The sequence below is a fragment of the Ambystoma mexicanum genome, chromosome 8 (genome assembly GCF_040938575.1).
Source record: "Ambystoma mexicanum isolate Mex_15411 chromosome 8, UKY_AmexF1_1, whole genome shotgun sequence".
NCBI classification, from domain to species: Eukaryota; Metazoa; Chordata; class Amphibia; order Caudata; family Ambystomatidae; genus Ambystoma; species Ambystoma mexicanum.
Genome location: NC_090929.1, coordinates 464,413,451 through 464,440,852, shown reverse-complemented (window position 1 = coordinate 464,440,852; position 27,402 = coordinate 464,413,451). Strand labels below are relative to the sequence as shown.

At 46.4% G+C, this 27,402-nt stretch overlaps 1 protein-coding gene across 3 annotated transcripts in view; it reads right to left on the bottom strand.

Moving 5' to 3' along the window:
- Positions 1 to 27,402, bottom strand: part of LOC138472085 (tyrosine-protein phosphatase non-receptor type 11-like) — a 532,490-nt gene that overhangs the window by 398,664 nt on the left and 106,424 nt on the right. The window contains exon 1 of one of the 3 annotated variants that reach the window (XM_069610077.1): positions 25,531 to 25,806. The exons of the other annotated variants lie outside the window; for them this stretch is intronic. Within the exon in view, the coding sequence (XP_069466178.1) occupies positions 25,531 to 25,538 (8 nt within the window). The 5' untranslated portion in view covers positions 25,539 to 25,806. Of the gene's footprint in view, positions 1 to 25,530; positions 25,807 to 27,402 lie in introns of those variants that run through there. 3 annotated transcript variants of the gene reach the window in all.

Genomic DNA, 27,402 nt, shown 5'->3' with positions numbered 1-27,402 from the left:
CAAGAAGGAACATTGTAGATCATTTCCAAAATGATTTCTGTAACAGGCGGAAGATCTTTAGAAGATCAAGCAACTCTTCAATGGAACTGGCTCCATAAGAGCAAAAGCTTTTACATTTCAGGAAAAGCATAGACACTGGTCCCACTGGAGGCATCACAGCACTTGCGATCAACGGTAGAAACAACTGGAGACTTTTGCAGGTAAGGAGCAAGTGGCATCAGTAGCTCTTTTGCAGCAGCCCCGATTTAGCGCTGCGATGCCATCTAATACGTGCGCTTTATAAAACCACCATATACATGGATACACATACAATATGTTCCAGCATGACTCGCATAACGAAAGTCAGATGAAAAAACAAAAACAAAAAACTGAGGACCGGAAATTCAAATAATCATGAACACTGCACTATTAGGGTCACTTTTGTCGGGTGCAGCATGAAATACGAGCTTGCTGCCAATGCAAAATATATCAAATCCATTTCCTTCTCAAATTTGCATCCCGTAGACCTAGTTTGTAAGGAACAACATCGAAACGTTGGCACTGCTGGATTTCCACAATGTTTTGATTTCTGATGCGTTCGTTTTCGGTTGCCTAAATAATGTAGAGTTCACTGCTTCTGAGGCATGGGCACTCAAATCAAAGGCGTAGACAGGATAAGACTGGAGCGGGAAAGGCCCACCCGAAATCTGTAAATGCCTACTCGGCAACGCTGTGTGGGCATTTACATATGTCAATGTCACTGCAGTGGGTCCAACTACATTATCTTCAGGTCCCACCTGCTAGACAATCTGGGCTACGCCTCTAACTGAAATGCGATCCAAGGTCTTTCATCCCTTTTTCACTAAGGACTTGTGTGATCTACATACATGCATGCATGCTTAGGTTCACAGACCAGGGGAGGTTACAGGGAAATCCAATAACCCTCCTCTATCCACCCGTCACCACCCTCTGCTGACACTCCCACAGCCAGGGACAAGGACGTGATAGATTGACGACACCTTAAGGCTCAAATCTAATGCAATATTGGGAGTGCCCTTGTCTGGTTTTCACAGGATCTCAGTCGTTGCTCTAGACTGTGGAGTCTGACCGTTTCACTCCGGAATGGACCTTGGTGCTGGATGGACTTGGACGCAGCCATCTGCTCCTTAGATGACTTGAAACACTGGACCTCAACATTTGCCCACTAAACGGTTCTGCTGAACCGGTGTATCCGTACCGATCGGTGGAGAACCCACACGGTTGAGTACAACAGTGTCACCCTGTGCATCTCCGCGTCAGATTCCACTGCATTCCCCCTCCGTACCACTACCACCACACCTTGTGTCCTGGTAAATCGGAGATGTGGGCTCCTTTTAAATCAACATGGTGACCTGCAGAGGGGTTATAAATAGTGAGCCTCTTAGGTCAGGTGAGCTGATGACTAGCAAACTACACTAATATTTATGATTGGTTTCAGCTGCAGTTTAACCAGGTTACTCACCGTAGTGACCACCTTACTCCTAGCTCATAGTCCCCTTTCCTCCATACTTCTAGGACATTCCTCCGTCCTGTGGGACGGGACCAGAGCACTGTGAAAAAGCATCAAAATTTTGTAAAATTTTTAGTCCTTCCTCTCTTTCTGCGCGGGGCACAGCATGCGGCCGTAACCCCGCCCATCTCGGCTCCGCCCCGCGCATCGCCCATCAGTCCTTTTCTATCGCCAGGTCAGAGAACTTTAAGCAATAACAGAGGAACCTTATTAGAGGGGACGGCGGGCGGGCATATGGAGGAAAGGGGACAATGCACTAGGAGTAAGGTGGTCACTACGGTGAGTAACCTGGTTATACTCCTACGTCCCGTCCCGTTTCCTCCATACTTAGGGGAGATTCCATAGACGGGTAGGCGGATACCTCCGAAAGATAAGTTCTGCATGACAGAACGTGAATTCCCAACTCTCCCAGGTGGGATACAAAGGACAGCACAGTGTCAATCATAGCCGCCCTTGGGTCCAGTTGTTTGGGTAAACACCAATGACAGAACCTGAGCCATTTGCTTCTGTACTGAGACCTAGTTGAGGGATTCCTGGCTGCCTGAATAATGCGCATGTTGTCTGCAGACAGGTTGAGATGCTCTATAGACCTGAACTCGGGCACCATGCCGCCAAGCTGAACGATTGTGGTGAGGGGTGCCACAGCGGTTTATCCCCCTGGTGAAGAAGATCGGGACTCACAAGTAACCTGATCGGTGGATACACCTACAGGTGTTGAAGTTCTGAGAACCAAAACCTGGCCGGCCACCACGGAGCTATGAGTAGAAGAGATTGGTTCACTGTGTTCTTCAGCTTGCAAATCGTCCGATGACTCGGAGGCAGAGGCGGGAAAGCCTAAGCCCTCATGTGCCATGGAATCTCGAGAGCATCCCCCGGAGAGGAGGCTCCCAGCCTGTTTCTGGAAGCATACAGAGGAAGCTTCCCGTTTGCCGCTGTCGCGAAGAGGTCCACTTCCGGAGTGCCCCAACGCTGGAAAATCCATAAGAGGATCTCCGCCTTCAATTCCCACTCGTAGCGGACCATCGTCTGCCGACTGAGGGCATCTGCCGTGACATTCAGCTGGCCCGGAACGTGGACTGCAACTAGCTAGACACCATGACGAACCGCCCACTCCCAAATCTGGATGGACAGGTCCACAAGAGGGGGAGACTTGGTGCCCCCCTGCTTGTTGATGTAATACATTGACACCACATTGTCCGTGCGGATACGGACCACTTTGTTGGCAATGATAGGTCTGAACGCCTTGAGCGCTAGGAAGATCGCCAGAAGCTCCAGATGATTTATGTGGAGGAGCTTGTCCTGAGGCGACCAAAGATCCAAGACCTGAAGAGGATCCAAGGTCGCACCCACCCTAGAAGGGAGGAGTCCGTCGTGACCGTTATAGGGTGTGGGACCTGAAAACCCACCCCCACTGACAGGTTGCTGAGAGACGACCACCACTCCGGTCCGCTCTCATGGAGGCCGGAATCATTATCAACTTGGAGTCCGGATCCACAGCCTGACGTCAAGAACTCCGAAGAGCCATCTTAGTCCACCTCATCTTGAAACGAGCAAGAGGAAGAGCCAATACGCATGAGGCCATGAGGCCCAGAAGCCTCTGGAACCACCAGGCCGACATGCTCTCCGACTGCGCAAACATCTGACACGTGGCCAACAGATCCGCCATTCTGTCCCCGGTCAGGTAGACTCTGCAGTCGATCGTGCTCCAGCGAAAACCCAGGAAAATCAAGTCCTGAGAGACCGTCATGGAAGATTTCCGCCAGTTCCCGCCAGCCGAGGTTGAACAGGAGCTGGAGGAGAGACTGAAGATTGCACGCGGCTTTCAACAGGCAAGGGCTGCGTAAGAGCCAGTCGTCCAAATATGGATACACATGGATACCCTGCAGACGAAGATAGGCCGCGATCACCGACATTTTCCTGAAGACACGCGGTGCCGAGCTGAGGCCAAAAGGAAGCACTCGAAACTGGAAGTGCTCCTCTCCCACAGAGAAACAGAGCTATCTCCTGTGTGGATTCCAGATCAGAATAGGCATGTACGCACCCTGAAGGTCCACCACCCTGAGCCAATCGCCCATCTGCAAGGAGGACCGTATATGGCCGAGCGCGATCATCTTGAATTTCTCTTGGGGTAGGAAAAGATTGAACTGGGAAAGGTCTAGGATGGTGCGCAGGCCAGCCTGGTTGGGTTTGGGCACCGTAAACAGCCGGGAGTAGAAGCCCTCCCCTCGCTCCCCAAGGGGAACGGGTTCCACAGCTCCGAGGTGCAGCAGTTTCTGAACCTCGGCTTTTAGGGAGGACGATCCCGACTGCTGGAAAGGAGGGTTGTAGGGTGGGGTAAGGCTAGGCAGAGGTCTGCCCGAGCGAGTGACAAGACCCACCTGTCCTATCACTGTAATATCAAAATACAGAGAAAATAGGCTATGCATTCACCTGTTTGCAGTCATGATTTCACTCAGCATCCACCTTTATGCAACCCCTCCCTCCCCATTTCCAATCTCGAACCATCTGCACCTCTTAAGAGAAAATAGCTCCCAATCATGCACTCGTTGATGTGTCTAAAGTCGCCTCACATTAATCTCACTTGAAATGTACTAAAAGCAGAACAAAGACAAACTGAAGCAGAGTGAAGTCAACATCGAATAATAGCATATAACTAAAGATGGTAGTGCTATGTGGTTGCTCAGGGATGGGCTTCAGGATTCCCCAGATTCAGAACCTGGGGGGACAATTTAAGGGTTTCCGACTTTGGGGAACGGTGGCCTAGTGTATCACTTCCCAAGTGGATTTGTCAATACTGCTGTGGAGTAACACCTGGACGCAGAATCCAAATCAAAATTCAAACCTGCTTGATCTACGATAATTCTGGCCAAAGTGGATTAAAACTATCAATATAATGCAAAGAGAATTGCAACTCACAGACCTCTATCGGAGGAGACATGGCCCAGCCTTGCTTCTTTAATTTCTTTAGACAGCCAGAGGCAGCCCTTACACCGACATGACACGGATCCCAACACCTACTTTTGACAACAGTTTGATTTAAGGATCCCCCAGCCCCTTTCTCTTTGAATATATTTCAGCTTCTTTCAAAGAGCTGCATTTAATTCTGAAATAAAACCGATCTGAAACATATGCAGTCATACCGATACAAGAAAGCAGGCACTGTTGCGCGCACAGACCACGGTCTTATCCTTTAGGCTGGGTCGTGCCTTCATACCATGGAGAACAGAGAAAAGCTCATCCACCTGAAAGGTCAACGAGGACTGGCTCCCAGACCCAGGTGGCTGCAATAGGCAATGCATTCTACTAAGAGCATTTGCAGGCATGGTGCTACAACACTGGCAGCCATGGATGTCAGAAAGAGCAGAAGCATTGCACCGATGAAGAAGAGGGGCCAAACAGCGATTTCCTTTATGGTGCGTTTGCCCCTGCCCCCACCACTACCCCACCAAGCAACTTGGTTTGGAAATAAAGAGATCTTAGATACTTGGGAACAACGCAATCAGTGTCTGAAGAATAGGTGCGTGTCCTGGGAGGCAGACAGGGCAAAAAGCGTAGCGCGCGGGGGGTGGGGGGCTCGGTTGGCTTCCACCCAAACATCACAAAGACCTAGAAGCCACGAAGATATCCGCCCCCCTCTTTTATATAGGTCATCCCACCCTTCCCACCCAAAGCGCTCGAAGCTGCTCAATGGTGACATGGTGTAAGCATTATACAAGTACCCAACTTTACGCAGTGCAGAGGTTGCTTCCTTCAACATGCTGGTGGACTTGGGCAGTTCGTTCCTTGTCAGGAGAGCCGAACATTCAAAGGACGCTGGCCCTCCTTGACCCACACTACGGAAGCTCCAGACTGCCAAAAGAACCTTGCATTGTCTGCAGGCCAGCTCGACGTGTGCAAGGGGTGTGAAAGGGGGTGGTGTTTCTGGCATGGCCGCTGACAAGGCCAGAGCTGCAGTGGCTCCGTAGGCACCAAACTTCCGTGCAGGAGAACAAGGTGGCCTGAATTGGGAACATAGAATGACAGGTGCCACTTAAAGTGGAGCAGAGGAAAGCCTCACACAGACTCAAGAGCGGGAAGAGCAGGCAAAGCACGGCTTCACTGTACAAGCCCTGCCCTTTGGGCAGCATGAGGAGGGATAGGTCCCAAAATGGCACGTCCTAGCAACCTTCCAATGAACCATGTTAAACTAGGTGTGAAGGCCTAAAAGAAAGAGAAACAAAACACACACACACAGACAGCACAAACACTAAATATAAACAAGAGCAGAGCGTTCTTCTCCAATTTCATTTCGACCCCATGTGAAAGCTTTAGGAAAGACAGCGCTGAAAACTGACCTTTTCATACGGGTGCTTACAAAATGGTCTGCGATCTCAGGGCAAGGGAAGGGAAGGAACCCGCCAGTGCCAAAATAATGCACCATCCGCCCACCCGAGAACCAGGACACAGGGTCCCTCGGCGTTCGTTGACAACATGCTAATAGGAAAGACTGCTTTTTAAAACAATGATTCTCTACTGGGTACCTGGATGGGAAGCAGGAACTCCAAGAACTACCCATATACCACAATCTAATGCTTTCCAGCCACAGCCATCAGGTTATGTTACTGGGAATGCATATAGTGCTGGCCTCACATTTGCATAGTTGTCAGGTGCTCTGGTGGACCGGAGCGAGAAGGGTGTAGGTTGGATTAGTGGGAAGAGGGGAAACGCAAGCTAGCTTCCCTGTTATGTTGATGCTTGCAGCCCGCGGGCCCATTGCTAGGTGTTCTGTGTGGAAAGCATAGAGGAATGTGTGTCCAGAGGGGAGCCTGATGCGCCCCTGGAACTAGAATGCATTGGCTGGTGGCGTGGAATCGAAGTTGGTTCTAGAGGCGTAGTGTTCTGGTTTTTGAAGATTGCTGTGAGAAGTGTTCAATTGCCATGTTTGGGTGGCTTAGTTGGTGTGCGTTCTCTGCGTTTTCACAGACTTTGAACATGTTGGTGCAGGAAGCAGTCAGTGGCGACATCGACGAGCAGGTTGGTGACCAGTATAGACAATCTTGTAGTCATACAGCAAATCAAAACATGGCACAGCAAGCATGGAAAAAGGACTAACAAGGCAAAACAATCTAGCCTGTTCCCTGCACTCCCACCAGGGGCCTCTGCAGACCGCATTTCTTTCCCTTCTTTTTTTGAACTCGAATACCTTGTCCGACATGCAACAGGATCTGGCAATTGGCAGAGGAGGCGAGGTGGCAATCTGGTGATGGTGCGTGAAATTCTACTGCACGTTTTGTGGAGTGGTCATACTGATGCAATGTGCATGTGTGGTCTTCAACGGTGTGGATCCCAGCGAGAGCACTGAATACTACAGGCGTGGACCTCCCTGTGCAGCAGTGTCATGTTTTCTGGTGGATTGTTGAAACGTTTCCCATTGGCTTGCTCCTACATCCGAAAGTAGGGCTGGAGAGACAGCACCGAGTGAACCAGGATACAATAGGCCTGCAGTTAATGAGCCATGTTTCACAAACTGTATGGGGTGCGATGACTTGGAGCTTGTGTTTGAAAAGCCTTTTAAATTGCGTTTTGTTTTGGATTTGATGGTCGAACTTTGAGAAACGAGATAGTGAAGTTCAACCTGTTTATTTTTCCAGTGGTTGTCACATGATCCAAAACCAGAGTTGGATCATGCATTGTTTCTCCATTCGCTTTCCTTATAAGGTGGCTTCCCAGGTGCTGGGCAGTTTCTACTCCCAGGTGATGCCTCGGACATCTTGGCCCACTGTAATTCCCCTATGTTCCTGCTGTATAGCCCGTGCTAGCTGCTCTTTCTTTCGCCTTCTGCCCAGCACTATTTCATTTACGACAGCCTCAGTTATGCATCTACTTGGGATCTGGCATTTTAGCTCCACCGCTCACTCACAATACCCCCTTGATGGTTCCTTGTTCGGCTGTCTTCTGGTTTCCACACTCCGCTCGTCCTTGCAGGTGCCCAACAGTTTCATGGACATCAGATGCTTCTCCCACTCTGTCTCACCGCGGCTTCCCATCTTTCACCAGCACTGCACCTCAGTCAAGATTCCAACCCCTCTTCTGTCCAGCAATGCCGCAGGTGCAATCAGTGGTCCACGGAAAGGGAGAGAAGATCCACTGCACTTCACTAGATATCTCACCTCCATTAACTTCCAGATCTCCTTTTGAGCATGGAAATAATAGGGAAACTAAACGCTGAGGGTTCTCCAGGTTAGACTTTGCTTTCATCCCAGTGGCCCAATGTGGTTTCCCCCCACCACCACCATTCTTCGTGCCACTCTGGGTAACTTCCTAGATCTTTACTGGGGCTCATTAACAAGCCCTTCCTCCTCGCGTACTGGCTTTTCCAGAACAATTCTGCAAACTGAAGAAAGGTTGGTACCAATTATCTTGGGACAGGGCTGGTTTTGCAGAGAATTTCAGTGCCCTCTATGTCAAAGAGGATACGATATCAGGAGTGGATTTTTGTATCCCCAGGCAGACACAGTAGTCATTTTTGTGTAATTTCACTCATTCCTGGATAATTACAGTTAGCTTGCTCCTTAAATTGATCACGGATGTATTCTTTTGCTCATCCAGTAAAGTGTACTTGTACACATGTTCGAAACCATGTTTCTGAATATACTGGTCGTCCCGCTTAATTAGTAATATATCCGAGTTCATACTGTAAGGACAACCTGTTATCCAGTGTTGTCACCAGCAGACAGACTGACTTCCCCAACACATTGCGTATGGTCACAAAGCGGACGTGCCAATGTTAGGTGATCCTCGTGTTTTCTGAGGTGTATTGGTAACCCTTTTTCAATCCGCTCACCGCTCCCAGTGGTCGAAGTGTACAGAAAGAATTAGTGGAACTATGTTCCCTGCTGGCCTGCCACTGCTCTCTTCAAACCCCAATGCCACAACCCCTCCCACACACAATACACCCCCGCACCCCCAAACACTAGCACCTGCTTTTTAAGGGAACGTTCAGTGCAGTGCACTGAAAGTGAAGGTTTCAACTTCTTCCTACACTTATTTTAAAACAAAACCATTCCGGAGCAGTTTCTTTTTAAAATAAAAGTATAGGAGCTGTACAAGGCAACTTTAAAAAGTATAGGAGCACCGCTCCCGCTCACTTCGAACACTGTCCACTCCTCTGTTTGGTTTTGAGGACAGCGATAGGAGAGATGGCCCAGGTATTCACACCAGTCAGCAAGTTGCCTTGCAAGGCAACCCAATGATAGATCTGACCGTTTTCTCCAGGGTTTTTGGCAGGCTCTCTTGTCATATTTTACGTCCAAGGAGACCAATGGGGTTTGCTTTTAAAGATCTCTTGGAAGTGCAGCCTGTGGCTGCTGCTATAGAGCTGCAACATGTATGGCATCTCCCACAGTCAGATAATGGGATTGCTGGCCCATTGTTGGATATTCTGATGAAGTCGGATCCCCGATTCCGTACAGAGGCCTTGAGGGAACTCTGCAGACCAGGAAGGTGGACCCACTAGGACACTGTTTCCAAAGCGGTAAGCTTCTTGGGGGTGGTATATGGTGAGAGCTATGGAGTACAACTTCAAATCCATTTTGTAAGTACAATAGCCTTGTTAAGTTGGAGAGTAACATGTAGGCCCCTTAGAGGTTTCCCCACAATGCTGTCCCCTTTTATCTAGGAGAGCAGATAACGAAGTATTGGGGAGAGCCCATCTCCAGTGAGAGGAATCACAATCTAAGTGCAAATCTAAAGTATTAAGGAACCGGACACTTATTGGACCAAGCCTGAAACTTCATTTGAAGCATTTACTGTGAGGAGTTTCAAGTTTTGTTGCAGATAAATTTGTATATTATAGGTGTAGGAGTAGGAATATAGCGGGAAAAAAAAAATCGGTTTTGGGGTGCAGCCCACCACCACATTATGGGAAGCCAGCAAAGAAAGGAAAAATACATTTTTGGAGCAAAATCAAAAAATAGGGTTTGGATGTTCACAACTGCTAGGGGACAGAATAGAAGAACATCTGTACTGCTTACACTTCGGTGGCGGCAGCTGCTGACTGATTTGCACATGGCTGGTCCCCTTTTGCAATGGCGCAGACGGGCTAAAAAACGGTGGTGTGGAAGGTTGGCCCAGAGCAATTGCCAGTGGTTTAGATTCATTCGAAACCTTCCACCCATCACTTTTGTGGTCAGTCTGCTTACACTAGGAGGCAGGCAAAGTTTTAGAGGATACTAATCAGCACACCAGGAAAAATAGAAATGAAGTAGGAAAATCGGTTTTTGGGACAGGCAAATGCAAAGGGAAAATACAGTGGCAAATGGAAATTTGTTTACACTGAGGCTACAATTACAGGTAGGCTCTGGGAAAGGGGGTTTAGCTCACAAAAATAAAATAAAATTGGTGTTGGTTCAGGCTGACAGACGCAAGTGGAATGACACTGGCAAATGAAAATTCGCTTAGCAGGGCATAATTTAAACAGGGACAAATTTGTTTTTCAGTTCACAAGGGATATATTCTTTTGGGCAACACTTGAATTACTATAACAATGAACAAAAACACGGGGGAAAGGATGGTTGGTTTCGAACTCCACCAATCCCGATCCTGTGAAATTCAATGTGGGAATTAATTGATTTACTTACAAAAATACTAAGGATTTACACAGACATATGAGGGGTTTTCAATGGGGATATGCTAAGATACACAGGCAAACAAGAGATTCTTCTAGGGGGAGATGACTTATCTACACTGGCAATTGGGGCTTTCAAGGGGGAACTCTTGGATGCACTGCTACAAAAATGAAGAGCTTATGCATGGCAAGCCTTTGTTTAAGTTTCAGGAAAGCCAGTTGCATCTCACGACACCCAGGAAAGATAAGGCACAGGGTCTGGTCACTCCACTCTCAAAGATGGTAAATGTCAGCAGCCTTCTCTCCGTCCTCCTTTTTCTTTATCCCCAGTTTGTGTGCGTCTGTCCTAGTACAGTCCCCTTTAGATAGCAGAAATGACATCACTAATTTTACAATCCAAGGAGTACCCTGCAATAATCCATGCTGCTAGGATTGAACAGTTACCCCTCTCTGTCCCCAATCAGGATTGGTTTAGGGGTTGGGAGCACATCTGTCTTTTTCCATTTGTCACTCTTCGTTCTCTTTTCAACTTTTTGGCAAAAACTAGTTATGTATCACAGCTTCAGAATTGTACTAGCAACTGCCATACAAAACATGTATTCTGTTTTAGCTGATCATGGAGAAATAGATAAGCCAACCGCCAAATCCATACGATGTAGCATGGCCATATGTCACATTTGTCATTTTCATAAAATGTACAACAGTTATGCATATGTAAATTATCAAGCATATTCCTAATTTCATTTTCCACCTCATCATCCACTCTCACAGTAACATGTTCAGATACCTAGTCTAACTGGTCATTACAGTTCCCAGAGTCACAGGTATATGCATTTTATACCCCCGAAACCGCCTGGAAATTACATGAAAAAAATTGCATAAAAATGAAATCTATCCTCAGTCCGATTGCTGCGCGAAATACCAAAAATGAAATAGTCTTTTAAATTAAATGATGTGTTTCCATCAGCAAATGGGATGGTTGCTTCATCCTACGCAACCATCTGTTCTCCTGGGTCAGCCTGCGACCAGAGATTTGTACGAGTCTCTTTGAAGTTAGTATGTGCTCTTTGAACTGGGTGCAACAAGGATTCACACCTTTTGGTCATGCTTCAGCCAAGGATGGCCTTCTCTTGAAGTCCCTGCTTTCCTGCCAGCAAGTCCGTAGAATAGGGAATTTTGATGCCTTCAGCAGCATCACATTTTATTGCGGTGTTATTAGATGGGAGCTGTGACATCCAGTTGGAGCAGGGCTTTTCATTGTGAGGTTTTTGCACCCAGCCAGAAAAGGTTTTTCCTGAAGTAAGTGTCTCTTCAACTGTCACTGGAGTTTTGTGGGGGATCCATAATATATATTGCTTTGGTCAACCCACACATCCGGTTCTGCATTCCTGATGTGAGCAGTGAGATCTTTTTCCATTGTGACTTTTTAAAGACCTTTTTATTTGCAAACACATGTGCAGGCCGTTTTTTGCTTCAATGTTTAAAAATCCTGTTTTCCATGGCAAAGGATTCTTTGATTCCTCCTTTTGTAAATTAAAGTGCTGCTTGTCCATTAACAATGATAGGTAGGCCCCTTTTCCAATGGTTCTTTAATTTTACATGAACAACAAAAGAAAAAGCCAAGCCGTTTTTTTTTTGTTGCAGTGTTTAAATTCCTGCCATTCATGTGAAAGGGACTTCTCTTTGAGGCCTTAAATGCACCCCACAGTTGCAAGGGTTTAAGGCGAGTACAAAGTGACAGATTCGATCGCATGACAAACCTGTGCAAACAAAACGCTTGTAAAGCGTTGCTCGTACACGTTTGCCTTAATATAGAACATGTTAAAGCGGACCAAATGGTTCATTTAAAATCCCTTTTTGTGGACCAGCTACCTTGTACAGGTTGCCTCAACGGTTCTGTCTGAATTGGATGCAATTTCCTTCTGTCGAAAAATGCGTACGAACCGCTGCAGTCTGAGCGTCTTTTGTGTTTCTTTTATTTTTACAACTATATTGACACAATCACCTGGCGACTAGTTTGGAGCTGTGTAAATTAAGCTGGGGACACCCCTGAAATCCCAAAATCATGGTGCCCGAAATTTAAACCGAAAATATTTGTTGCACGACAATTACTTTCAGTTCTAGGTCGAGCATTGCAATTACATTGCGTATGGGTTTGTTTTCAAGGTATGCGGGATCACCCTAAACCATATGTTACCCGATCATATTGAGATTCAAAGATTTCTCCATGTTGATTTTTGCAGAAATGTGCTGTACGGCGACATCCATTCTATGTAAGCTGCTGTTTCCGTTACAAGAGGCTATATTTTTTCTTGCTCCGATATCATTGTGAAATGGCTTCTTCATATGGTTCCATACTCTCCAATATAGCTTTCTACATTTTTGTAAAAACAGTAACCCAATTTGGATCATTACTTGTTTAACCAGTTATAATCCCCAGAAAGAAGAGGAGCAATGCGTTTTACCATCTATCATTTGGTTAAACATTGAAATACAGACCCAAGTGCGAAGCATGGATATTTTTGGGATGCACTTTTCATGTTTCAACGTAGGGAAGAGGTTCACGCTGCGCACGTCATTTTAGAACAATGGTGCGGCTAGGTTAGACGAGACGTTGACGCAATGATGCAATTTAACATGCGTTCAGTGTAGATAAATGGATTGGGATAAATGTTACTAAGTGTTACTTTGTGTTTAGTTTGAATACATTTTAGATTTGCATCACTAGTAACATAATAGAAGTTGTGGGGACACAATGTACAACGTGTTGTGTTTGGAGTGGGAAGCAAGGATATTTATCCATGCGAGAAATAAATTTGAGGGGAAAGCCACTATGAGGGGTGCGGTAGTGGGATTGATAATGGTTTAGATGGGAGACAAGGCCTGGGATATTAGGGAAATATGTGGTTCATTGCGAGTGCATAGAAATATCACAGATCACTGTGCCCGCTCCCCCCTCCCACCGACCTCCAAAGCTGGGTTTCATGTAGGCCGCAGAGAGTTTGGTTTGCCAAGGTGAACTTTGCATGGCCTCAAGGGTTGAATGACCAGGTCAAGGAAGGAGGAATAAAGCAAGCCACATTTGGGAAACTGGCAATAGCATCAAATGGTTACTTGAAGTGAAGAATTAATGAAGTGCCGTTGAGTCGTGGGTTCACAACTAGATGTGTTTGTTGATATAGGGAACAAATCTTCCTAGGAGGAAAAAGTCTTGTTAAATCCAGCCAAATGGTGGGTCGAGCTGGGGTTAATTAATAAAACACAAGGAAGGGGTGCTGGAGGGCACAGTTTACTGTTGTTTTTTAGGTTTAGTTTGGGCTTGTAGGAAGACTACCATCCTCGGATCATATAGCCTCCAGCACACATCCTGCTAGTCACAAATAAGGCGACGTGAAGGAATGCTTGAGGAATAACATGGGACGCCAGCACGTCTGGGACAATAAGACGTTTATTGCTCGATTAAAAATATGGTTATTAGTTACTCTCCCTCCTCTTATTTGACCTCTTCTTGTAAAAGCTTTGCCCATTATGTAGTGGGTTAAAGGTTTCCTACCAAATGGGACAAGTCGGAATTGAATTGTTTTTAGATAATAAAGAGATTAGGTTCAGCATGTCATGACGGATTATGGAAAGAAATCACATGGGGAAGGGGATTGGGTTTGGTCAGTGTGTCCAATGGGGTTTGTGAATGTATGGGCATTAGATTTCCTTGTACAGTGCTAGCCAATGGCATTTTGAGGGATGACTTTGTAACAAAATGGGTGATTATGTAAATTATTTAAATGGGTATAAAAGCTGCAACTTTATTGAGCACTAAAGGAACTGTTTGTTTTCAGCTCCAAGAGGTCGACTAAATCCTTCCCGCCGTCACCATGCAATAATAGTGCTTTTCTGACAAAGTGCATTTATTGTCCGTTCGAGTCGTTTTTTTCACATTGCACTTTGGAGTTGCATTCCTAGATTAGGAGAGGAGGTAACAGATGAGCTTCCTGGATTAAGTGATGGCTAACTGATGATTCTGAAGTGTAGCCGGATATCATTCCCTTTGGGGCTTCAACCCCACTTCCTCCCACCTCCCAACGCTTTCCGTCCTCCACCCACGGTTTATGCAAGCACCTTCATGGTATATGGAGTAGATGTTTAGATGTTTTCTTGAGAGTAGGTTCCACCTTGGACTAATAAAAGACTTGGTCTTTGCTCTAGTTCCAGTTTGGGGGTGCAGTCATGCTGGCTGGGGCAGGCAAGTGTGGCAAAGTGGATGATTTCTAAGTGTGGCAAAGTGGATGATTTCTTGAAGTACAATGAGTGCCTGATTCCTCATTTCCACACACTGACGCCTCACTCCCATTTCGATTACTAGGCGTTGATGTACAAATCCAGGAGGTAAGAGGGGGGGGCTTCTTCTTGAATCCTTCCTGAGCCAATTATAGAGCGAGTGCTTTTCTTTGCCGGTCAATTTACTCCCAGAGGCGACAACAAACACCACATGAAGCAAAAAATTAGACCGTCAGATAGTTAATAAAGTTCATCTGCTTTACATTTTGCATTTTTGACAGAAGGAAGTATTTAAAAAAAGCCCCAACGGTTTTCTTATTGCCAGTCAAGTTCCCAGTTCAGTGTCACAAGAGACTAAGTTGCAAGATTGAGTGCTTTGTCTTTCAGGGTCAGTCAGAGAGCCCAAGGTAATTTGTCTCCAGGTTTCAATGCCTCTGACCTAATCTCTTTTCAGAAAGAGACTTTGAACATGGCTTCCTACTTTCAGCATACAGAGGTAGCGTTCCCTTTCGCTTCCAGGCGGCTCACCAGGCTTCCACCTTTCTTGTCAACTGGGAGTTTGATTCCAGGTGTTAACTCTCGGATGTCTCCTTTAATCACTTGCAATTCTTCTTGGTTACCCTTCATGTACATCAGCTGGCATCCTCAAGCACACTTTCAGAGAGCGCTCCTCTGTCTCCATGTCTTTCCAGTGTTTGATGTTTCTCCACCTCGCACGTGTAGTACCATCTTAACAATGCCTCGCTCAGCTACATTCTGGTGTCCTCACTCTTGTGTCTGACATGAGGCACTTTTCCCAACCTCGTCTCTCCACACATCATCTGTATTCTGTAGCACTGCAGATTAGTTAAGACTCCAATCTCCATCCCTCCCCTCCCATCCCTTCCCTCCTTGACTTAACCTAATAAAGGTCTCTTCTGCAGTACATCATTGTAACGAGGTGGGTAGCAGAGTGGTTACGTCAACGGACATGCGATTAACAGATATTTTTCCCAATGGCCAATTTTGAAAGGGGAAGTTATATCGTCAGTAATGTGTATGAGGTCGCAATGCAAGCACAGGCAGAATTTGTTAATTGTTAATGCTGCTCTCTCCACAATGTTTGATGGCTCTGGTGGACAAATACAATATTTAAAAATAAATATATATCTGTCAGCGCGCACAAGAGCAGGGTGACCGAGTACCCCTAGTTCAAGTAACAACTCCAATCAACCCACACACCACAAAACCTGGACCCAGCTTCCCTGCAGCCCATGCGGATCCCCTGTGCATGTCTCAAATCTATCCTGATCGATCAGAGCCAACCTTCTAAGCAAACTAGGTCTTGGACCACAACATGAACACAGCCAACTGTCTATTTCCTGCAGTGTTCTTTACTTTATCCTTTATTGAAGTCTAGAGCAAAAAGTAATGGTATGGACAGGCAGATGTTTGTCTGAAAGGTTAGGGGCAGTTGGTTGTCATGGCAAGCCTACATAAGCGTGATGATGTGAGGGGAAGACAGAGGGGTGTCCCCCAAAAGACAATTCGAGAATAAGAGTGTAATTTCGAGTTACGTTTTTAGTAAGGCTGCTCGCTACTACAAAATGCATCACACAAACATCCCTGCAGCCAGGGAGCAGGAGCTCCACGTTCGTCTGGGAGCTGCTGGAGCAGCTCATCTGCACTAACCACGGTGCGGCCTATTGCGGTAAGCATCTGCTGCTTCACGGCCCTGATCACTCGTTTTCCTGATCGTTGTGCTATTTCCACAGAGGAGCCCCATCTAATAGTGTGGCTTTCATGGGCTACTTCACCCGCTCTGCTTGTCAATATCACTTTGTCTGATACTGTTGCAGCCATTGGATTCCACGAGGCTTGACTGCCTTAAAGATGGCCGCCAACTGAGACGCATCCATGCCAGAGAATTCCTCCTTTATCCTGATTGGTCCAGCAGTCAATACAACCAATCACGCGCCACCAATAGGCGCGAGCCGACATGCCGAGTAAGGCACCCGAAGAAGGCTGCGGACTGAGCTGACCGAGCGTGCCGTGCTGCGGGCTGCCCTAGGTCTTTGCTTTCTGGTCGTGCCCCTGCTGGATCTCCTCTCCCAGGACTATGTAAAACTCGGTGAGCCTCCCAACTAACCCCGATCTTCATTGAGATCTTTGAACCGGTTTACTGGCACCCTAAATATCGTTCTGATGGGTCAGCCTCATATTACTGCTATACTGTCACCTCTACCTGAAACAACTCCAATCTCGAGTGATATATTTGTCTTGTAAAATTGCCATTTACAGCTCTCTTGGCACGCAGTTGCATATACTAATTTTCTCTATTATTGATGGTGATGTTGTGAGCCCTAGTCACTGCTGCATTTTGCACACAGGTGCACAGTCACGTTTGCCTATTGTGATGCTGTGAGCCCTAGTCACTGCTGCATTTTGCACACAGGTGCACAGTCACGTTTGCCTATTGTGATGCTGTGAGCCCTCGCCACTGCTGCCTTCTGCACTCAGGTACACAGTCTCATCCTGCCCTTTGTGAGGTAGACATTTCACAAAAGAGACCCCTAGGTACACAATAGATAGCTAACACCTGTCCACTCTCCTATCCAAACCAAGTTAACCATGCAAGGCTGCTTACTATTCATGATGTTTCCCTTCTGTGTCATCCCGTTTGACACACCTTGCACAGGTGCCCATTTCCTCTTCCACGACAATGGCCTATCCAGAGTAGCCTGCCCCCGTCATCATCCTATCCCATGCCCTACACCCTTCCTGCCCCGCACTATTTCATTCCATAATCTGCACCCCTCGATCAATAGTCTAATAGTTCACAAAATCATCCGAAAGCCACAAAGTGATAACACACCCCACTTAATACCGATAACAACCACCCCAGTTCTCAGTGCACTTAGACGCACTAGACTCAGATCACGGACCCTCACAACCTCCTACATCACAACCAGAGGACCACTCAAAGTTAATCAACCCAATCATATCCCTATTCTAGGCACATTAAGAACCCTAAGACTCAGATCTAGAATCTCTAACCCTCTTCGAACTATCACTCTCACCAATCATGCTAACACAGAAGGCATACCCCTTTTGAGAACCCAAGACAAACAATCCAAAAGTCCCATCACAATCAAAAAACAATCTAACGCTATTGAGACTACCAACATTCACTCACCCACTCCAATCCAAGAGCCACCCCCGGCCACACACCTCAAAGCAGCCCTCATTAACGCGCGTTCCATACCTGCTCATGCCACTGAAATTCATGACCTCATTATTGAGCAAGTACTTGACCTACTCATAGTGTCAGAAACCTGGCTCCACCAAGCGTCCGGCCCCTCGCTCTCCATTGCCATTCCCCCAGACTATACTATTCTCAGAACAGACAGAACAAATTCAGTAGGTGGAGGAGTAGCCATTATTTCTAAAGCCCACCTCAAATTAAGAACCAGCCCTATCGAGAGCCCAGTTGGCTATGAAGTCCTGCTAGCCAAACTAGCTACGGACCACAAAACCACTATACACTTAATTACCATCTATAGAGCACCCAACTCCTTATCTCAACCAGAACTAGACATACCACTATTGTTAACGCCACTTATAAAACCTAACACAAAATCCCTAGTCCTAGGGGACCTGAATCTAGGATTCAATGACCCCCAAGACCACAAAGCAGATGCACTACACAGTGCACTTAAAGACATGGCTTTCATGCAACTCGTGAACACCCCTACCCATATAAAAGGGAGGTCTCTAGATTGGATACTATATCTTAACACTATAGTATCCATAGACTCCAACTCCCCGGTACCATGGTCAGACCATCACTGCATAAACTTCACTATCCTGTGCAAAAATCCAGACTTACCCAAAACAGTTGTCAAAGAATCATATGTTACAAGAAACATCCGTAAACTCACAGCTGAAAACATCAACCCACTATTAGCCAAAGTCCTAAATAACAAAACCATTAACGCCAACAATCCGTGTGTCCTGGCAGACCTTTACCACAGCTCTCTTACTAGTACAATTGACACCCTAGCACCCTGCGTGAACAAATCTAAACGTAAAGTCAAAAAGTCCTCCTTCTGGTTCAATGAGGAACTATTCTCTCTTAGATGAATCAAAAGATCGTTTGAGCACCGCCTAAAGAAAAACCAGACCACAGAAGCGCTGGAACAACTCTGCAAACAAAACCTATAAATCAGCCATCATCGCCCATAAAGCAGATGCCTTCAACACAAGAATTAGTAATGCGTCCTCCGATAGCAAAGAGTTATTCACCATACTCAAGGAGTTGGAGAACCCGATCCCCATAATTAACCCAGTCAAACCAATCAAAGAATGGTGCTCCACCATCCAAGATGCCCTGGACACTAAGATTAAACTATTACAAAACAAAATCATCTCTAAAAGAAACCTCTTGTCCGACAAACACTCCACAGCCAACCAGATTTCCACTACCGTAGAAAACACAGCCCCTCTCTTCAACTTCACACCAGTCTCTCATGATACAGTACTCAAGACTATAGCCAAACTTAAAGTGCCCAACTGCAAAGGAGATAACTTCCCAGCACACTTAATTAAACTCTTCGCCCCCACTCTCACGCCCATAATCACCAACTTTGTAAATACTTCCTTCTCCACCAACCAGGTCCCAGTCAGCATTAAAGCGGCCTGGGTCACGCCCCTACTAAAAAAGCCCACGCTAGACCCACTAGTCCCCACCAACTACCGGCCCATAACAACTGTCCCATTTCTACTTAAAATCATTGATAAAATATCTTATAACCAACTACAAACTCACCTAGAACAAAATAACCTGTTAGGAGCCAGACAATCAGGCTTTAGGCCCAATCATAGCACTGAGACAGCACTCTTGGATCTTAAAATCTAATTAGACTCTATCAGAGATTCAGGCAAACTAGTGTCGCTACTGCTACTGGACCTATCAGCAGCATTCGACCTGGTAGATTATAACAAACTATGCAACACTCTAAAAAAAGATTTTAATTTTTCCAGTAACGCCACTCACTGGATCAAATCCTTTCTCACCGACCGTACATCCAGAGTTGCCATGGGGAATTTTGCAGCGGACCCCATATAAGTGCCCATAGGTGTCCCCCAGGGATCTTGCCTATCCCTCACCCTCTATAATGCATACACAAAACTCTTATTCTCAGCCCTAGACGATATGGGTGTCATCTACACCAACTTTTCAGATGACACACAGATCCTCATCCCTATCTCAGGCGACTACATCCATGACACTCTCACCATCAATAAAGTTTACTCCATAATCCAAAACTGGATGGCCCTGAACAGTCTTTGCTTAAATGATGAGAAAACGGAGGTCCTCATTGTGGGCTCCCAAAAAAGAATAAGCACCCTCCATGCGGACTACTCTCACATTAACATCGAGGGTACCCTGATCCCAGTACTTAAACAAGTCAAAACGTTAGGTGTTTACATCGATGCCAACCTCTCCATGCATAAACAAATAGCAGCCCTTTCCACAGCTTACACAGCAAAGCTTATTGCTCTCAGTCGCCAATTTCTCACCCCTGTAAATTGCATCACCCTGGCTAGAGCCCTGATCCTAACAAAACTAGATTACTGCAATATCCTCTTCCTAGGAACGTCCAAAACCAACATAAACAAAATCCAACTACTGCAGAACAAAGCCCTTAGAGCAGCTTTAGGGCTAAAGAAATCAGAACATATATCCAATACCAGAAGAGAAAATCACTGGCTGCCTATTGAAGCAAGGATCATATTCAAAACCCTTAGTATCGTCTACAAATGTACCACCAACAAAGCGCCCAGCTACCTCAACAACTCCATCAAAAAGAAAATGGCATGTAGATCGCTGAGATCTAATAATTTGGCGCTTTTAGAAGTGCCCCCATACAAATATAGCAGAGCAGGCGGAAGTGGCTTCAAAGTTCTAGCCCCATCGCATTGGAATGCCCTACCTCTAAGCATCAAAAATGAGGAATCCTTACAAAAATTCAAAAAAGCTCTGAAAACCTGGTCGTTTAACAAATATTAACCGCCCAAATCTTACCCTCCCATGACCAACTACACTGCTTAGGGCAACCTAAGGGCTGCCAACAGGTCCGGAACTTAAGGTTATGGACTATCTCACCAACTGGAATCTAACATATGACCACATATTCTTTTGTAAAGCTTAAAAAATGTAATATTGTTTGTGTAACTGCAACATTGTAATAATTGACTACTTTGTGTATCTCTCGCCGTGATACCTCAGGGTCTGGGCGAGTAACAAATGCAATAAATAAATAAAATAAAAAAATAGTGTACCACCAAGATGCATTTTGCACAGGCACTAACTGCCATTGCGTGTGAACTCTTGTTTAATGAGTGGTCTGTTGCTCGCATTGACCTGCATAGTCATTTTTAGAGTACATCTAGGAAAGGTTTCCCTTTTCACTAGGACAAGGAGGATTGTGCAGTAACTGGGACCCTCCAGTCCAAATTAGTTACTTGACTGGAGAGCTATTGTACTGAAATAACAGTTACCACCATTTACATCCAACACCAAAACCATCACCTGCGGCGTACCACAACGATCTAGCTTCTCCCCACTCCTCCAACATCTACGTGACCCCCTAATGAAACTCATTCAAGCCCATGGACTGACCAACTACAACTACATAGACAATACCGAACTTATCTTCAAGATAACCTCAACCCATGACCCAAACGACATCCTCAACAATGTGTCGCAGACATATACACCTGGATGACAATCTCAAACTAAACCAAACCAAAAAATAAATAATGATGTCCCCCAGAAGACAACGCAATACACACACACCTAAACTGGCCACCATGCATGGGAACCTAACCAGAGAGATCTTCTGTGATAAAAAAAAAACCTGGGAATAATACAACCACAACTCAACGCATGAGCAAATAAATGCTTCTACCTCCTGTGACTAATTTGAGGGATGCTTACCTTCCCACACAGAACCCTCGAAGAAGCCACTCCTCCTTTAGAATGCGCTCTTAGACCTTCCGGGGAATCATTGCCAGCCAATGATTAACACTCAGTTATGCACATAATCCATCTAGAGATGATTTGTTTTGTGACAGCCAATCCTAATCCATGACCAGCATACCTAATAAAAAGCCGATCACCTAGGCAAATATTTGCATTCCTTGTGATATAGAAACTTAGAACCCTCTTTGGGTCTAAACGATGAGGTCTCTCTTCCTCCTTCGATGGATGAGGAGGATAATAAAATGGTAGTGCAATATGTTGTGCCAAATTAAATTCTGCCACAACCTTAGGCAAGAAAGATGACTTAACCGTTAAAACTACCTTATCCTTGGAGAAGGTCATGAAAGGTTATTTGGAAGATAGAGCCTGTAGCTCACTTACCCTACGGGCAGATGTGATAGCCACTAAAAGGCAGCTTTTAGGGTGAGCATCCTTATAGGGCACGAATGTAAGGACTCAAAGGGAGCTCTCCCATAAGACCTCTTAGCACAAGGTTTAGATCCCATGATGGCACGATGAAGGGAGTAGGCGGAAACACATTTTTTAAGCCTTTCAAAAAATTGTGTCACAAATCGGTACTTTGAAATATGATCCCTCATCCGGAGATCTTTTGAAAATTGAAAGGGCCGCTAATTAGCCCTTCACCGTGGCTACTTGCAACTCAGAATGGGTCAAGTGAAGTAGGAAAGCTAAACCCTGGGGAAGTTTACATAAGAAAGGGTTTATTTTCTTTTCGCTGCACCAGCTGCGAAATCTATTCCAACGACAGAGGTACAGAGATTTAGATGCTGGTCTTCTCGCCAAAAGCAACACTTCCATTACGTCTTCCGGAAGGTCCCAATCCTTACAAAGCACCCTTTCAGATAACAGGCGTGAAGAATGTGACCTCCCTCTTGCGAGAGTAGGGTCCTCTCTTTGGGGAGGACGAATTGGAGGGCAGATGGCCATTTCCAGAAGGTGCGGGTAGCATGTACTCCTGGCCCAATCGGGCCAGTGAAGATCATTGTTAAACTCCATATTATGTGAGGAATGACAGGGACTGGTGGAAAAGCATACAGAAGTGGAAATTCCCAGTCCTCTACATACAAGTCTCCTAAAGCTCCTCTTTGGGGAAATTCCCTGGAGCAGAACAGCTTGCATTTCCAGTTGACACTGGTCGCAAACAGATCTACTTGAGGGATTCCCCGAAGGGTGAAGATCTCTTGAAGGACTTCCTGAGCTAGTTCCCACTCGTGGGAGATCATGCTCTGCCTGCTCAGTGTCCGCCGCTGTGTTCTTTTCTCCAGGTAGATGAACTGCCAGAAGAGTTCTTCCTTCTCTTAGTGCCCAGAACCAGAGCTGCATTGCCTCTCTGCACAGGAGTAGTGACCCTACACCAAGTCTCTTGTTGAGGTAATGCATGACCACTATGTTGTCCGTCATCATCAGGACACTTGTCACATATCGAGGACCAGAAGGCCATCAGCGCTAGTCTAAATGCCTAAATGATGGGTGTGGCCTTAAGTGTCCGCAGCACAGGAAAATAAAACAAAGTGACGTTTTTTGCTGTTGCGTTGCTTTTATTTTTATTGTCCCGTGCTGGAGATGTTGCCGCTAACCAGCCAGTGTCGCCTTGCCCTGTCCCATTACATCAGTACTCCGTTTCCTTTGTTTCATTCAATAGACTATTTGACACTTAAAGCTTGTTAAGGCCTTTATGTGTCAATCAGTTTATTGAAGGAAACAAGAGAAATTGAGCGCTGAAATAACAGTGTGAGGCTTGCAGGCCTTGGGTTCGAATCCCCATTACGGGACAATAAAAATGTTTTGTTTTCTCATCTTAGGAATTGAAATCCAAGTCCTCCACTCACTAGCCAGTGTCATGCACTGTGCTATTTCACAGATGCTCAATTTCCTTTATTCTTTCAGCAGACTGCTTGACACATACAGCATGAAGCGGGATGTGTGTGTCAAACTGTATATTGAATGAAACAAAGGAGATCCAGCATCTCTGACACAGCGCCGTGCTACGTGACACTGGCTTATCACCGAGAGCCCAATACCGACCATGGTCAAAAAAAATGTTAAAGTGCCTTTCCTTCATGGTGGGAAGCAAGGGAGCCCGAGCTCAATCCAAGTTTATGAAGACTGACGGGGCTTGGCAGCCACGACCCACTTAAAGCCCTGGCAACAGGTCCAGATTCTCTACCGGTTATAGCAAAGTATTTTTCTTTTATCCTTTAACGAATGCCATATTCTTAGTAGCAACGCAAAATGTATTTAAGAAGGCAGTTCGTTTGTTGCTGCACGTTACCATACAAGCTGAAAGCAGAAACGAAGGTAGCTCCTTGGCTTAATGCACGTGCTTAAATTGTCCATTTGGAAACTGGCGAAATGGTTGAATAAGGGCAGGACTCGCACTTCTATCCCTCTGAAGCTACTGAAACGTGCACTACCGAGTAAAGAAGCAACACCCACCTTGTTTAAAGCGCCCCTGCAAAGACACTTATGATACACTCCCAGCGATGGGACCTAACTGCTATGTGGTGCACATCCTCGTCCCCAAAAATTAGGAAAGGGGTGATTTTTTTAATGAGTAAAAAACGGAGGTCTGCCTCCTTGAAATCTTAACGAAAGGGTTGTTTTTACATAACGTGGGTGGCACTAGTGAGCTTTAAAATACCTATAACAAGCTATTGTAAAAGCCATAGCTGGGCTTCACAGGCTCCCAGGTCAATCCAAACTCGGTTTCTTTGATGCCTTTTATTATTGGGTTGAGGCAGACACGTGTGAATTGGAGAGTGCTAATGGCCCCTTTCCCTGAAGAGTCACAGCTCAATGGGAAGGGGCCATAAGCATTCCCAAAGCCCATCATTCTGCCTACACACCACAGTAAATGACTGTGCCACATAAGCCTGAAACAGTGTAATGCATGCACACTTGCACATTTTATTCAGAAGGTGGTTGTGTAAAACAGATGTGAAGCCAAGTAGGGCAATACACAGAGATGTCTGGTTGTCTTGTGCAGGCAAGACCCTTCCAAAGCATCAGGTGTTGTAAATGTTTGCGGACTCCTTGATTTCAAGAATAAGGGGGGTTAAAATGAATGTCGAAAACCAGGAAGGTGGGGGGTTTAAAAATTGGAGACACGCATGGGTACAACCTTAAACTAAGTGCCACCACCAGGTACACACTCATGGAGTTCAATGGTTCACTAGAAAACAAGGACACGATTCCGCTCAAAGTTAAATCCACTGGCAACACCTTTTACACGATGGGCACTAGGTCAGCCACATTTCTATTACTTTACTGGCAGTATATTGCAGTTAGCTGGAGAGCACATCGTTAGGACGTACCATTGCAAACTATTTTTGGCGACGTCGTATTTTCGCAACAGGCGGCGTGGGAAAAAAGTAGCTTACAGTTGCGGCATCAGACGAGGACTCGGCTACATAACGAACTAGCTAAATAATGTCCATAAAGTCAAGGCCATGCAAAGAAATCGCTCATCCTACAACACTAGGAACTGAAATTGCCCACATGCCACTTGGAGGAGGGTTGAGGGGTACCCTCAGACACAGAAGGGGTCGTAAATATTATATTACCAACTGATAAAGGAGCTAAAAGTAGCGCCCGGATACACGACATCACACTGCAAAAAAAGTGTTTAACTACAATATATCCGAGCAGCGACGACATCCCGTATGTCTCCCGCCCTCGCACTCCTCCCCATCGCTACCCCACCACGCTACGCCTTTCAGCACATTCCAGGAGTCCAAATAGTCTGGAAGCAAAAGGGGGCATTTCCCAATCCAGCAGATTTGGAGCGACTATACATATGTACGGATCCCAAGTGGCAACACAGGTGTAAAGGCCCATGCGTGTGTATTTGTAAGGTACCCGTTTGAATGCAGTAGCCTTTTAAGCTTACAGGGCTTTTCCAGTCATCGTTACGGTAAATGGGACCCAGTTTCCCTCCGCTATCTGCCACCACCCCAACCCCTGCCATCCACCATCCCCTCGCCCTCACAGTCACTTCAAGGCAGGGCAGTCTGCTGCTCACGTCACCACGCGGGCACCCCGTTAGTCTGGGCACGCACAGAGGGAGGGCCTTACCTCGTCATAATTTCGACCGTTTGCGGCAAATCGCAAAAGCGGGTTACTTCAGGCACACTCAGGAGACGGGAGCAACGGAGGGGCGGACGTCTGGAAGAGGACCGAGTCCGGAGCAGGGCCAGCTGAGAGGACTCCACGTATCTGCACTGCCGTCGGGTCTCTGTGGCCTCTCGATAGGACTAGGACTGGGTGGCACTGCCTTCCTGGCCGGTCATGTGCACATATCCTGTTCGTGAGATGCAACCGCCCGGGAGCAAATACCGCAGCTTTCTACATGCGGGCTGCAAAGGAAACATTAAGGGTAAGGTTGGCACTGGAGCAGCGGACAGATATGAGGCAAAAAAAACAAAAAAAAAACAGTGGAAAGATGGAAAAAATAGTGTCCGTCAAGTCGGGGACACTGGGCAGCACACAGGTCTGCAGAGGGGGAGGGTCAAAGGAGTGTGCGTGGAACAGATAAGTGTTAGAAGGTCAATCACCACCTCTGCACGTCCCCTGCAGCACCAGATACATTCACACAATGGCAGAAGCGCTCGGGGAGGTTGGGAGTTGGTAAATTAGCCTTTAAGTCCTGGCGCTTTCATGCCACTTGTTAAGACGGATTTCTGAACTCTGTCCTGGTGGCGCAGAAGTTCAGAAGGCCAACCTAATTACTTGGAACAGGGTAACCTCTGGACAAGCCAGACCAGATCGCGGCGGTCAAGACTAGGTCTCAAGAGGGGTGAGGGTGACTGAAAGCCCGCAATGAGCACACCAAGCAAGAGCGCTTACAAACTACTCCAAACAGTTGTTATATCAAAAATAGATACACATTTATTTTAAGGCCTTTAAAATAATGACCGTAGCGAGAAAATCACAATATCACAATATTAAACCAACACATACCATATCAACACAATATATATACAAATACACAGTCGCAAGCGTTTAAAGCACGAAATATGTAGTCCACCTGAAAGGAAAGGAAAACAGGCAGTGCGATAACGCTTTAGACTCAGTTCGCCTTCAGAGGCACCTAACTAGATGGAAGTCCGAGCCCTGCGAAGAGTGGAGCCTTGTGCTCAAAGTACCTGCCACGCCGGTGCCAACGGGCAAAAGGGGAAGCTCTTCGGAGGAAGTCAGGCAGTTCGGGTTAGTGCACAGCAGAAGGAGAACAGGTTCCGCAACTCAAGCGCAGCCTCCACAGCGGGCAGAAGCAGAGCGCGAGTACGGCCAAAAGGGTGCTGTTTTTACACAGCAGGGAAAGCAATGGGATACTGCAGGAGGGCGACCAGATCCTAGCTAAACTACTCACCGGTCCCCGAAGCAAGCAGACCCAGGCTTCTCCACGTTAGTTTCAGCAGCTGGCAGGTTCAGAAGAGCAGGGAACGCCTCGTAGTCGTGTAGAGCAAAAAGACGTCCCAATTGACGAAACCAGCACAGTTTGTTGCCGCAGCAGGACAACGGAGCGGCCGTGTGTATTCAAGCCAAATGTACACTCCTCCCTTCAGACTTGGGAACGCCAAGTGTACGAAGCGTGGGAGAGTGACAAGGACTCGAAATACAACACAACCTGGCGGCAGTTACAGAGCAGGACTCCCTTGTAAGCTGGTCAGTCAACTGGATGGCCCAGAGACACTTCCGAAGGCTTACTTGGCAGGAGATGATGAAGTCGCCGGGAATAGCTGTTCCTGCTATTCCAAAGGTCGAAGCACCAGTACAGGCCTTCTGGTTCGATCCAAGGAGGAAAGGGTTTCACAGGACGACAGCAGTGCAAAGGAGGATTCCTTCAGCGGGTCACCAGCGATTCCTCGGTCCAGCCTCTTGGTTGCAGGATACTTGGCTCCTGTATTCCTTCGTTCGTGAGAACTCAGGAGATCGACATGGTAGTGG